This window comes from Nannobrachium achirus, assembly GCF_963921795.1.
Source record: "Nannobrachium achirus genome assembly, chromosome: 9".
In the NCBI taxonomy this organism is placed as follows: domain Eukaryota; kingdom Metazoa; phylum Chordata; class Actinopteri; order Myctophiformes; family Myctophidae; genus Nannobrachium; species Nannobrachium achirus.
In genome coordinates this window covers 48,079,154-48,094,197 of record NC_137818.1, presented here as the reverse complement: position 1 = coordinate 48,094,197, position 15,044 = coordinate 48,079,154, and the positions used below count along the sequence as shown (strand labels likewise).

The 15,044-nt window shown below is 44.8% G+C and overlaps 1 protein-coding gene across 4 annotated transcripts in view; it reads left to right on the top strand.

Moving 5' to 3' along the window:
• The window catches only part of mtor (mechanistic target of rapamycin kinase), a 161,059-nt gene that overhangs the window by 108,164 nt on the left and 37,851 nt on the right, over window positions 1-15,044 (top strand). For all 4 annotated transcript variants that reach the window (XM_080733387.1, XM_080733386.1, XM_080733385.1 and 1 more), the window contains exons 31-34: window positions 1,765-1,865; window positions 5,136-5,251; window positions 9,769-9,846; window positions 11,504-11,611. In XM_080733387.1, the coding sequence (XP_080589513.1) occupies window positions 1,765-1,865; window positions 5,136-5,251; window positions 9,769-9,846; window positions 11,504-11,611 (403 nt within the window). The remainder of the gene's footprint in view (window positions 1-1,764; window positions 1,866-5,135; window positions 5,252-9,768; window positions 9,847-11,503; window positions 11,612-15,044) is intronic.

Sequence of the window (15,044 nt, the reverse complement as noted above, 5' to 3'; positions counted from 1 at the left end):
ATCAAGTTATTATTTATATTTTCTAAATGTTAATGTATATTTTCTAACTTTATTTCATTCATTCACTCATGAATTCATTTATATATTTGCCTTATAGTTATTTACCAGCATTACTATGTATTTATTATCATAGCAGTAACTAATTATTCCTTCAGCACTGTGGAAATCAATACCCCAAAATGGCCTCAAGTGGGCATACTGAACGGCTGGTTGATCAGATGCACCGATCCGATCGGATCGGTGAATTTACCTTTTGATCTAAACCACCGATTATCGCCGATCATGCTTTGATCGGCCCAATCCGATCCATTGCCGATTGATTGGTAACATCTCTAATTATGATGCATAATTTAGCTTGATTTTAGTTTTTGCAAAATGAGTTGGAATTTTACCATTGGTTACTGAATCATTGCATTGCATCAAATAAACCTGAATAGAATGATGTTGGCAAACTAAATACGACCATAGATTAAAGCCAGTTGCAGACATTTGAATGTCTCACGAACATTTTGTGAGGTTTTAGTGAATCCAAGTTGATCAACCAAAGGCAAAAATGGATCTGGGAAAGATCAGTTCCTCTCGAGGCAGGATTAAGCACATAAGCCCTACTTCAGCTGTTTGAAAATAGCCAATCTGCAAGCTCAATACGTCACAACGCGTAGTGATCTTGTAGATCTGCTATTATTATTATTATTATTATTACATTTTTACAGAAACAATCTGTAATGTTTTTCGCAAAATAGGGACACCAGGAATAATGTGGTTAAACAAAGTGTGTGGATTTCAACCTTTTATCCAAGTCTCTGTTGGTGTTCCAGTCTAGAGTGAAATCCACTAATAAAGATTTGCTTTCATTTTGTTTGGCCACATCCTGAATGAGGTGTTAGAGTTCACTCGTTTTCAATGTAAAAATGGCAATATTTCTCTTCAATCACTCCTTATTTATTTTAGGATTATTTCAAGTGAGATTCCAAAGATTTGAGTAATGGTCTGCTGAATCAAATGATAGACGCAGCTCTTTTCCGCTGGACCTGCTGTGTTAGCCCACATAAAGGCACGCACAGAGCCAGTGCACTGGGGCCTTTTGTTCTTGTACGTCTAATATACGATACTGCACACTAGCCAGGCAGCTGGGGAAATGATTTGCCTTTCTAAACCTGTATATAACTCTCTCTCTATGCATTTCTCTCATTCTCTCATAACTAACCTGTTCATCGTCTTTGGTGGGAACCACATGTTTCTCCCGGAGTGAAGCGAGATGCAGCACTGATTGTTGTTAATGTGGAATTAGACTTTTGTCAGATGACCCCGACAGGAACATCAAACCGTTTACTGGGATATTCGATAGTGGTCAGAGCTGTGTTGCAGGCCGCTGCGCAGCTTTAAAACATCCAGCACATAAAAATAAATAAAAAAGAATGAATGAATGAATAGATAATGGTTGACGTAATAGAAACCAGATTCTCGCCGGGGGCGGAGCCTCTCTTTTGTTTAGCTGTCGGTCACCCCTTCCCTCTCATCCCCTGCCAATGCGGCCGGGCCAAGCTCGGGGGGCCAGCTGATCAAATGGCTCTTTGCAAAAATGGACACTATTAATTTCCTCGCCTTAATGATCTTCAAAGAACCTCCGCTGCTTTGATTGACGCGGGAACACTCTCCCACCCATCCGTCCCTCTGTTGTTTTCTGTGGGGAGGCTGTTGCTTCAGAATGCGCTGTTTTGTCAACCGGATGCTTTTGTTTTGTGTGTGTGTGTCTGTCCCCAGGGGCCAGCTGCACCAGCAGTGCTGCGAGGAGTGGACGCTGGTCAGTGAGGAGACTCAGGCCAAGATGGCGCGCATGGCTGCCGCCGCAGCCTGGGGTCTAGGTAAAGGCTCAAAGTGCTCCCGCGGGAGCTTTTAACACACTCACAATATAAGCGGACATATTTTGGTTTCATCGATGAACAAATAAAAAAAACAGTTACTTTTAACCACTACAAAGTACTCAAAAGTGTTCTCCAGAGAGGGGTCCTAGACAGTAATTGCTGCATTGTACTACCAAATACCACAAAGTACACCGCAAGTCAAGTCAAGTACAGCCATTAATCACCGCTCCAGTCTCAAAGGCCTTTACAGGCCCGCATCTAACAAAGGAAACAAAACAAAACTCCTTGCCCTTTTTGACCCTCAGTCGGGCGGGGAAAAAACTCAAGAGAAATGCCCTCGATCGGGAAGAAAAGGCAGAAATCTCTGGAATAATTACAAAAGAAAAGGATCATGGAAAATGGCACCATCAATAAAACAGTACATAAAATACGCAATAAAATAAAAGCAATAAAACACTGTAATAAACACAATGAAACAAATAGTGGGGCTAAGGCAACTGTCAAGGTCAGTTTTTAATGCTCTCAGGGTTAAATTAACACTCAGTTTGAGTGTGTAGTAGCACGAAAAGCAGGGGACGTCTGACGAGAGCATTCAATACATCCTCTCTCTCTCCCCCTCTCTCTCTCTCTGTCTTTGGACTAGGGATGGGACGATAAGCGATATTATCGTTTATCGTGATAAAAAACACTCGCGATAATCGTAGCGTGGAGATTTAATTTATCGTGATATTGTCCCCCGTCATGCACTGGGATCAATTCACCTTTTATTTGCCAGGCTGCATATCTGGTACCACTTAAACCCTCTATAATTGGTAAAAGGTACTTTATATATACTTGAAATAGTCTTTTTTTCACACTGTATCAAATGTCTTCGCCAAAAGCTTGTAGATCTGCTAATTTTTGGCAGAGCTTGTAGATCTGCTATTTTTTGGCAAATGTTCCGCCCCAGGATAATGGATTTGGATTATCGCGATAATATCGTAAACCGCGACTTCTTTTGTCACAATAATCGTGATATGAAATGTTCATATCGTCCCACCATCCCTACTCTGGAGGACTCGGTACAGCTAGAGCCAAAGCACTAATGAAAAAGAATCCCCCACACCCCAGACCCCTGCCCCCGGTCCTTATATCCAGATGGGAATGGCATTGACTCAGAACATCGACATATCATAACGTGCAGTGGTGGAGAAAAACACCCGCCCACCCCCGTCCAAACTGACCTGTGTGTGCCAACACTTTTTACTGCGGATCCAAACCCCCCCTGTGGCCTTGCGGCTTCGTGGCCCTACAACGTGAACTGTAAACCTCCAAACACACAGCGTGAGACATTGAGAGTGTGCTCCAGAGCCTCCTTTAGAGGGAAACTAAATATTATGGCGGTTATATTTAATTTTATTCTTTGCTCGCTCTGATGTGGCTTTAACTCATTCAGAACGGGTACACTATATTGTGTGTCATTATGTTATGCTTTAACTATTGAAAAATGTCTTTTGAATCCTTCTAAGATTTTTGGAAAAACCTATGTTTCTATGTCAGCAATCTGGCCAGCCATCGTCAAAGAAAAGGTCTGTTTCACTTAACTGGAGCTCAGTTAGTTTGTTCTTGATAGACTACTATGTCAGTGGTTCTCAAACCTTTTCATGTGAAGGACCCCCAAAATGATATGTATTTGGCCACGGACCCCAATCTCAAAATATTTAGTTCCAGGGACCACCCAGAAGCATAATTTGAGTTACAAACGTTCGCTTTGAAAATACATATATTCAAAGATCTGCACACATTTTCACGACTTTTTCAAAAATAGCAGATCTACAAGCTCGCAGCGCGGCACTCGGTGCTGCGCTGTGAGCTTGTATATCTGCTATTTTTCACTGGTTAAAGCATTCAATAATTCTAGGCCTAAATGGGTTAAGAAATAGAGACGGCCATTGTTAAAAAACGTCTCCCTCCTGAATCCGCTTCCCCAGATCTTCCTCAGCACCCACTCAGGTAAAAAATAAAAGGAATTATAAGCTTAGCTCTTGACCCTGTCCTTATACTGACACTCACCGTTCAGCCACTCGTATTTTAATGTTGTTAGTTACTTGTTATACTAAGAAAAGTAAAAATTTGCTTCGGTTGCATTTCACCCTGGATTAGAGCATCATCTGAAGGCCTACTACTGTAAATTGTGTCATCCTTCAGATATGTAGACGATTCTGTCAACCCGCTTTTCCACTGTACTCCAAACTCGACTCTACTCTCTTTAGGTACCAGGTGCTTTGCACAAGAGATTTGGCGCTGATCTGGCCAGCGGTTTGTCAACTTAGCCCTGGACACGCAGACAGACAGGCCGATGTCTAGACTGCTCGCCTCCTACAGAACCACACTGTGAAATTGTGCAGCTGCGATAGCTTGGCTATTTATGAATGGTGGATTGTAGATTTGTGAAAGATGTCCCATGTACGTAGTCGTATAGCCTTGTGCAATGATGATACAAGGACGCAGTGATGATTCTGGTGACGATTCTCTCTGAGCAATCAGTAGTCTGCTGTGTTTTCACAGCAACTTTTGCTATCACCTCAGATCGCATGGAACCTCGACAGAGGTGATCCCAAAAACATACCATTTTCGGGACAGTGGTGTCGAGATTATTTGAGCCAATATCATACAGTTGAAAAGCGCTATTAACAGTTCTACTGCCAGATTTATTATTTATTTATCGGGGCTGGTGCCAGCAAAAAGCAGCTTACCTTTGCAATGTTATAGAAAAAGATCTATTCATTATTTCCATTTATTTTTATTTATTATATGTGTACTTTAGCTAAGCTGGCGGCAGAGGGCAGCCTTAAGCAAAGAATGGGTGTGAATTGGGCCGCTCCGCTTGCCGTCGTTCAGAGCATAGAAATGCATAATCTAGATCAGGTCCACAGAGAACAGCCAGGAAGTGAATTGGACATCATTGATGTTTACGCGTGGTGGAGATTTGAAAGCAGCATTACGGGAGATGTTTTTACTGTACACACCCGCGCGACCCCTCATCAGCTTACAGTCATCAGACAAGGTAAAATAACGAGCGTTCGTATTGGCAACGAGATGGGGTCAAAATTGGGGCGAACGGGAACGTCCGAAGCGGTAAAAGATTTAAGTGTGTGATACTGTATATATTTTGTTACGAGCCAGTGTTGCACACCAAAAATAGCAGATTTCCCATGCATGACACGGCGCGCAACCAAGTATAAATGAGGCATTAGAAGCAGCTGAATTTGAATGTGTTTTTTCCTCCAGGACACTGGGACAGCATGGAGGAGTACACCTGCATGATCCCCAGGGACACGCACGACGGCGCCTTCTACAGGGCCGTGCTGGCACTGCATCAGGACCTCTTCTCATTGGCCCAGCAGGTGAGTGACGCCACCACGCCTCTGCCCCCTCGTTTTACAGTATGTGTACATTAGAGGTGTACTCTGATGTATTTTTAGAAAACGTCCCATAAAGACACGGCCATATGGGATCACTCGACCAGCCTCCCACACTCCCCCGCCACCAGTCGCGTTAAGACTTTACGAAGGTGTGAAAAGTTTACACCGGGCCATTAAAAACCGTGTGGAAAAGAACACGGTGAAGGAATTACGTTAAACAGGAAAACAGAAAAGAAAGAAAAACAGCCTTGTCGCCGGCCCAGACATAATCAAGCTCACTTCTCCCTTCCCAAATGAGAGCTTTCATTAAGACGAATAAAATTCGACTAGTTTTTTTATTTTATTTGCCTCTACACTGTGGTACTTCCCCGGCGTGGAAATGTTACATAACTCGCTCCGTCATAAATCATCCTCGCTGTGCAGCCTGTTACCCCACGTGCACAGTGCACACACACACACACACACACACACACACACACACACACACACACACACACAGCCCAGCATCAACAAAGTGTGGTGGTGGTCGCCGGTGGTGTTTTCCTCATCTCGAGGAGGGTTGATGAGATCACGGTCCCTGGAGACCAGGCTGGGTGCCAGCGAGTCTCCTCTGGGTTCATCCGCCCAGTTAACTCTTTCACCGTGATCACAATCGCATCCAGGTGGGGGCCGCGCCATCCCCGTTGTCATTTAAGATATTTTTTTTTCCCGACGGCGGGTCCGGTTAGCGGCGACCGGAGGAGAGAGCGAACGAGAAGCAGATGTGGAGTGAGAGAGAGAGAGAGAGAGAGAGGGGGGGCGAAGGCTTGAATGTCAAACATGAGCTCAGATTAGTCTTGCGGATCAGGTTGGTAATCCTCACTCTTAAGTCCTTTGAGAATCCGTGCCCCCCGCCACCCCTCGCAGCCCCCCCCCCCCCTGCCCCCACCCTGCTTCCCGACAAGCCGCAACGCGTGCTCTGGGACTCAGGGAGCGTGCATCCATCCGTCTGAGAGGTTGTAGCAACACTAGTCCGGCGTTGTAAATCTCCCCGTGATTGGACCATTCCGGCGATCAAGCGTAGACACAACAGTGGTGCTTACGGCACTATGCCAACTATGCCAAGATTGATGATTATAGATCTACAAGCGCGAGCTTGTAGATCTGGTATTCTCGCTATTTGTTGGAAATTCTTGGTTGTGTTCAGCTGTAATGACAAAACATTGGTGCCAGGTTGAAAGTGGTTAACACAAAACGGATACCGTAGGTCTTCATCCATGTTTTGGTCCTTTGAATTGCTTATTTATTTTGTGTGATTCGGTACTATCCGTTAACGTGGAGGCATTCCGTGGCACAGTGTAATGTTGCAGCATTGTTAACAATGAGAGCACGAGCACGGGGAAGCGCTACAGGTAAGAGGAACGGAGATGGCTTCTCTTATTTGTTTGTCCTCGACGTTGAACACGGCGGCCTCAGACACTGCATTTATCAGGAGTCGTCTGGACTGCACATTTTCTAGCCGAGGCCCCCGGAGCTGTAAGCCCTAAAGTCAACAGAGCTGTAACTGGCTCCAGGCCGTAAAAGAAACAAGCCTCATTGTCACCTCTTCCCGACGACCCCCCCCCCCCCCCTCCTTGTTGTGCGCGTCTGTCGAGGTGTTTTGGCACGCCATCACTCTCCTCTCCTCCCCCCCCCCCCCCCTCCCCTCGGCAAGAAAGTAATTGCTGGGAGGGAGGCTGAAACAGCTGCGTGTTCCTGCCTCCGACTGCCCCCCGACAGCAGTCCCCAATTACAGACCCCCCCCCCCCCCCCCCCCCCACACACACACACACACACACACACACACACACACACACACACACACACACCCCGTCACACACACACAACACAATGTCAGGGGGCTTTCCTCCGTATCATCATCCCCGCTGCGTTCCGTTGTCTTCTAGGGTGTTTCTCTCCGTCTATCTGTCCGCCAGTCTTGTTATAATAACCAGTCCTGTTTTGTTTTCTCTCTCTTTGAAAAGTACTTACTGTACCCCCTCCTCACCCGGACCCGCCTCTACGAATGCCTTATCAAATGTGTCCAAAAGAAGGGCAGCCTCGTGTGACGATGCGCACGACTTCCTCGACCTCGGGTTGCGTAACTCTCTCGCCGCTGTCCTCGGCTGTTCCGTTTTGCCTCTCCCTCATAAAACAGCTGGCACTCGGCCTCGCATCAAAACCATTTACTCCCAGCGCTATACGAGCGGCCTCTCTAATGTGTCACTCTTGGCAGCGCGCGCGGACGCGATGCCTGGATCAAAGGGTTGTCTCCGTGCCCAGACACCTCGGCCCGAGCCCGGACGCTCCTGGTCGCGGCCGAGGTGGCTGCGGTCGGTGTGACTCAGGGCGGTTTAGGCGGTTTGGCCGCGGGGACCGGGCGCGCTATGCGGTTTGGAGTTCACCTACTCTTTCCACTGCTGAGGAAATGCCACATTTTGCTTGGACAGACTGTGGAGTACTACTGAGGTCTGGTCACACAGAGCTCTGACGCTTATAAACAGTCTTTAGCATTATATTGTCAGAGTCATGTATGAAATGAGTACTTTGAGTTCATCATACACGCATTAAAGACCCATTACACACATCCCATGGTGTGGTTTAACCATCAACCATCATAACATGACAGGATCAATAAATGTAAATGTCAAGTATTTTTCTGTTCTTGAAGGAGCCTTATACGACCTCTTTGCCCTCATTTAGCATTGCTGGACCTCTGACTCTCCACGCCCCTGCAGTCCTGCACTCACACACAAACACCTGTATCACTATGGCAAGAGGCAATATTTAACATTATAACTCATCAGGGCTCAACATTTTATTACATTGTTTAAGATATTTGGTGGGATTTCTGCCTTTGTTGATTGTACAGTGGAGATTTGACAGGACATGGGGAAAGAACATGGAACGTAGTACAGTCAATCCAGTGATGTAGTGGAGTGTATGTTGTTATATTAACCACTGTGTATAGGCTACTCACTATGTAGGCATCAATGAGGTTTAGTATTGTTATAATTAGACATTTTTCAATATGCTACATATTGATTCTGAATATCTGAAACGGTTCCAATGCAGATTTCTCGGTACCAGTGTGCGTTCTACTGACTCTTCTCCACATGGACATAATATGCGTGCATATCAGAATGCCCCATTCGTTTGAGTGCACTCTGTGAAATCAGTTTTCTGTGAGTGGTAATCTGAAAACCATAAAAATACTAAAAGTCTTTTTGTCGCCTGATTGATATTCACCTTCACAGTCTGCTCCAACAGAAAGAACACATAAATATATAGCACAAAACAACAACACCAACACAGGACATGAAGTCCCCGGTATAAACAGAACCATCATGTCAGCGAGGCAGTTTGTTTAGTGCAATGGCTGCACTAAACTCCAACTAAAACTTTTAGACATTTCAAAGTTCTGTATCTTCGTCCAGATTACCCAAGTCTGAAGTGACGATTTAGGGGATGATCAGTGTCATTTGCTTTTGTGAGAGCTAAACATGCAATGGCTTTAAGGTTCATTTCAGAACATGTGGGTGTGGGATAGTAAATCTCTATATCAATGCTTTGTGATGCAGCATCGTTTTGATGAACTGTACGAGAAACTTCCAGGGTTGTCAATGGTAAGTTTCAAGAAACTCTTTAACCAAACAGAAAACACGATGTTTCGGGAAGGTGGGTGTTCTAAGTTCACGCTGTGTGCGTCACTCTTCACGTGTGTGTTTGGGTCGGTGTGGTATTACATTCAAAATGTCACGGAAAACGTTGGAGAATTGGCTTAATTTCTCGCCAGTAGTTGGGCCAGAGAGTATTGCTTAATGACAGGATATGAACCTGGACTAGGAAATTAACCCATTCAGAACGGGTACACTATTGTGTATCATTGTTTTATGCTTTAACTAGTGAAAAATAGCAGATATACAAGCTCACAGCGCGGCACCGAGTGCCGCGCTGCGAGCTTGTAGATCTGCTATTTTTGAAAAATCTTGAAAATTTGAATTTTGACCCGATTCTATAAGTGTCTTTTGGATCCTTCTAAGATTTTTTGAAAAACCTATGTTTCTATGTCAGCAATCTGGCCAGCCATCGTCAAAGAAAAGGTCCTTTTCACTTAACTGGAGCTCAGTTAGTCTGTTCTTGAGAGACTACTATGTGAGTGGTTCTCAAACCTTTTCATGTGAAGGACCCCCAAAATGATATGTATTTGGCCAAGGACCCCCATCTCAAAATATTTAGTTCCAGGGACCACCCAGGAGCTAAATTTGAGTTACAAACGTTCGCTTTGAAAATACATATATTCAAAGATTTGCACAAATCTTCACGACTTTTTTCAAAAATAGCAGATCTACAAGCTCGTATATCTGCTATTTCAATACGTTCAATAAGTTCAATAAGTCTAGGCCTAAATGGGTTAAAAATGATTTCAGCAGAAAAACATGCAGAGGGTGAAATGTCTGACCCTGCTTTTTGTTTCGCAGTGCATCGACAAAGCCAGGGACCTGCTGGATGCTGAGCTGACGGCTATGGCTGGAGAGAGCTACAGTCGAGCTTATGGAGTAAGAACCCACAGCCCCTCCTTCCCCTAAGACGGGCTTTTTACTTAGATAGATAGATAGGTAGATACCTTTATTATCCCACAGGGGAAATTCAGTTGCCCAGAGGCAGCACAGCAGTTAAGGTTACAAGTTACAGAGAAGTAAGAACAAGAAAAAGAGTACTGTAGTGTACAGTCCAAAGAGCAAGCACAAAAAAAAGATAAATAAAACAAAGTGTCGAAAGCTATTGCAAAAAAAGAAGAAGAAGAATATATACATAAAGTGACCACGAAACATTCAACGCTCATAAGTGTCACGTCACACACACACAAAAGCTACACTCAAAGCATAACTTAACAAACAGTGCCAAACAAAAGAGTGCACATAACAGTCACTGCTAGTCAATGCAGTCATGCAACACTTCAACGTTTTCAGGCCAGGGACCCCTTAGCTGAGAGAGAGATGAAGCAGGGACCCCCACTACATATTGTATAAAATGGTGTTGCAGAAGAAAGATTTTCATAGATTTCGTAGACAGCTTAAACTTGTTTGAAAGCACTGTCATCATGTTGGAGTAATGTGTATTTTCAGACATTTAACCACTTGAACCATCAAATACTTTAGTCTGCTCTTCTTTGCCAAAAATAGCCGATCCACAGGCTTACTGGGTAATGTTCCACTCAGAATAGGGATGCTAGGGTTCAAGTGGTTAATGTATAAAACATGATCCTATCACACAAAGATTTGGAGGTCCCCCAGTAGTAACTCTGAGGACCCCCAAGGGGTCCCGGAACCCCTGTTGAAGACCACTGCCCTAAGACCACACACACACAGGATTCACATCCATATATCAGTCAACCAGCTCATTCTCCACAGTCCTGTACGGGAGGGCATGCGTCCAACAACAAAACGATCGTTACGCGGTGAATTCGGATGTTCAAACTCTGCAGCGCCGTCACCAGATAATGCAAATCAACCACCACGCATTAAACTTGATTTATGCTTTCATGTACAATGCGTGTCGTGTGCCAAAAATAGACGGTCTACTGGCTCACAGCGCGCCACGGTTGCGGCACGCTATGATCTCGTTAGATCAGCTATCTTCGGCGCACATTTGAATCCTCAAACTCTGTGGCACCGACTTCAGACATCGCAAATCCACCACAGCAGACAGCAGACATTTACTGTAGACTCTGAATGGCCAATGTACAGTACAGAACCCATACGGTCCCAGATGGGGCACAGGCCATGGATTTTTGACACACGAAGGTCATGTTGCACACATTTTGTGCACACCAGATTTACCAGATGTACCAGAGTAACACCAGGTCAGCCTCAAGGATTCCATATAAACGCTGAGAACAGCGCCTCACGGAGCAATGAAATTAACAATCCCATTTGGACTGTTGAAAGGTTAAAATCCAACATGAGGTCTTAGATAATAGATATATTGCCCAATTAAGCGTGTGTGCGTGTGTGTGTGTGTGTGCGTGTGTGCGTGTGTGTGTGTGTGTGTGCGTGTGTGTGTGTGTGCGTGTGTGTGTGTGTGTGTGTGTGCGTGTGTGTGTGTGTGTGTGTGTGTGTGTGTGTGTGTGTGTGTGCGCGTGTGTGTGCGTGTGTGTGCGTGTGCGCGTGTGTGTGTGTGTGTGTGTGTGTGCGTGTGTGTGTGTTTTCCCAGGCCATGGTATCGTGCCAGATGCTATCCGAGCTGGAGGAGGTAATCCAGTACAAGCTGGTCCCAGAGCGAAGGGACATCATTCGCCAAACGTGGTGGGAAAGACTCCAGGTATGTGTGCAGTGCAGACACACGTGTCACAGAGACACACGCGTGCATGCGTGTGCACAGAAATCGTGCCCTAGTGCAGGGGAACAACGCACTCCAAAAGGCAGCATGCGGCAAGACCTCTTTAGCTCTTGGCAGACGTGAACAGACAGTACAGTTTGGCAGATAGACACATGTCTGTAAATCCAGCTTCGCCTTGTAAATTAGGACGCGTTTCCTGATGCTTGTGTTAATCACCCCCACACACACATATCGTCACTGTCGGGCAGAAACCTCGTATCTCCAAGTTTCAAATTTGTACGTTTTTTCGCAAAGTAAAGCCCTGCTTCATCACACACAAGGCTCTTCATGCGCCGTACAAAAGTAGTGAAAACAGCAGATCTACAAGCACACAACGCCTCGCGGTGCGAGGCGTTGTGTGCTTGTAGATCGGCTTTTTTCACTAGTTTAAATCATTTTAAAAATTATAAATACAAAACAAACGGTTTTGGACATACGAGGTTTCCACCCGACAACGACAATATGGTGAACATGAAAGACACAGAACTCTCTGTAGACAACAATACTGATGTAGTTATTTCCCCCTGTTCATTGGAAGTGGTAGACGGATGATTTAAAACCCTGGAACGTCACGTGTGCGAGGAATTCCCTCGCGTGTCACGTTTGCGTAACGCACGCTCGAAAGCCTGTCCAGAACACGTTGCTTCCCTTTCAGACGGATTGCGATTACCCGCCATTATGGCAATTACAGTCATACCTGATAAAACACTGTCAAAATAACGCGGGAGAACCACAAATCGCCCGCCGGTTTGGAAGAATGTCACTAACTCAACACAAGAACCCTAATGCGCGTTCCAAGATATCAAACCGCGCTTTGAGATAGATTTCAAAGGGGTTATTTTTACAGCTGCTATATAACCGAAATCACACCGCGGCTCGCTCGGAGCGGCTTCCGTCTTGTCTGTGCTCGCCGAGGGAAGTGTAAATGGGTTCAGTGACGTGCAGGCGGGTCTTTGATCTGCCAATGTGCCGTTGGTTTATGCATGACAGCGTGGTATCATGGCACCCTGCTCTGTTCAATATGACGTGATCCATAATTCCTTTGCAGGACCAATCAGTATATCGTTGCTGTCGGGCAGACACCTCTCATCCATATTTTAACTTTATTTTTCCGTAAATGAATGCCCTATGTCAGTGAGTTTTTTTTTTTCATGTCGAGGCCTGCCAAATTGACACTTTGCAGCCCACGGACCCCAATTGAAAAGATATGCCAGGGACCCCTATATAAGAGGAGATTTTTACAGCTCTAGCAGTGATTCCCAAACATTTCAATTTCAAGGACCCCCAGTTTGACATGCATTAGGATACGGACCCCCATTTAATGGCATTTCTATCTCTGAGACTCCAATTTATATTGAAAAATCAATGTTATTTTAACTCTGGTTAAAATAATATAACCATTTGTACACTGTGAGTTACGGACCCATAAGGGTCCATTTGTTTCCTAAGCATCATTTAGCTGGGGACTCCCTGGAACTCCCTCAAGGACCCCCGGGGGTCCCCGGACCCCACTTTGAGAACCAATGTCCTACGTGACAAAAGCTTTGAGCTTGCAAATCTGGTCCTTTTGATGCTTTTGAATTTGAATCGTCAAAAGTAACAGTTTTGGACATACAGAGACCGAGATGATATCTGCCCAGCATTGGCCTGACTTTGTCAGGCACACTGGACAGACATACACAAATACATTCCACCACTGCAGCCCTATTGTATACTTTGCAGTGAAAATATAAGCCTGGCTTTTAGATCAGCCGTTTTCGCTATTTGCTAAATTCTTCACCTACAGTACAATGATGTGCCTGAAACATAGTATGCCAGATGGCTTTTTTGTCTTTTTTTGGCACCGTGTTTCTTAAGAATATCTTTCTGTGGGTTGTACTAGAATCGTCGTATTTCATTTTTGTTGCTGTAATTTTGCCATTCAAAACATAATAACACTAATTTAAAGATTTTAATTCGCCGTCGATGTCTCGGAGCGCCAACGTCTCCACACAGACACAACTCCCTTTTTAACTCCACCCGTTGCCGAGACGACAGCCAAACAAAGGTGGTTTTTCCATTCTCTTCAAAGTCTCCCCGGAGGCCGGTACATAGGTCGACAACATGTGCGCGCACACAGGGGCGTCACAAGGGTCGGGGGAAAGTGGGATTGAGTTACTAGGGCCCAAGGTGGAGGGGCCCTAGTTTAACTTCTAACTTTAGCTATTGAAAAATAGCAGATATACAAACTCACAGCGCGGCACCGAGTGCCGCGCTGCAAGCTTGTAGATCTGCTATTTTTTTTAAAGTCGTGAAAATGTGTGCAAATCTTTGAATACGGTATATGTATTTTTTAAGCGAACATTTGTAATTCAAATTTTGCTTCTGGGGGGGTCCCTGGAACTAAATATTTTGAGATGGGGGTCCATGGCCAAATACATATCATCTTGGGGGTCCTTGACATGAAAAGGTTTGAGCACCACTGACATGGAAACGTAGGTTTCTTGCACACATTTTCACATTTCTTTCAAAAATAGCAGATCTACAAGCTCGCAGCGCGGCACTCGGTGCCGCGCTGTGAGCTTGTACAGTATATCTGCTATTTTTCAACTGTTAACATTCATGGGGGGCCCGCAGTGAATCCTTGTACCTAGGGCCCAGAATTTGGTGTGACGCCCCTGCGCGCACACACACACACACACACACACACACACACACACACACACACACGTCCCAGCGTGGTAAAATGAGGCCTCCTTGATCACAGTGACGTTTTCCGTTCATAAAAAGATGAAGTTAGTGTTTGAGGAGGTGGAGGAGGGTATGGAAGGGGGAAGGGTCTCCCTGAACAAACACACACACACAGCGTCCGTAATGGCAGCACCAGAGACGGGCAGCGCGGCTTTGACAGGTCAACCCCCTCAGGTGGTGGAAGGTAACAAAGTAGATTTATTCAAGTACAGTACTTTTTTTTTGTTTGTACTTTTACTCTACTGGAGCTTTTATGATGCTTCTACTCTCATACATCTCAGAGTCAAATATTGTACTTTTTACTGCACCACAAGTATTTGCCAGCTTTAATTACTTGTTACTTTGCATATGTAATTACTAGCTAATTTGCAGATTTAGATTATTATTACTTAGCATACTTTAGCCAATTAAGCCCTTTTTTATATGATCTACAAGCTCACAACGCCTTGCATCGTGATTCGTTGTGCTCCTGTAGATTTTCAAAACAGTGACACGTTTTGAAAGAATTTAGTACTTTTACTTTGGTGCTGTAGTGTAGTATATTCTGATGCCAATACTTTTGCACTTGTACTCAAGTCAAACTTTGAATGCAGGCCCTTTTACTTGTATTAGTGTTTCTATGTTGTGGTATTGCTACTTTTACTTT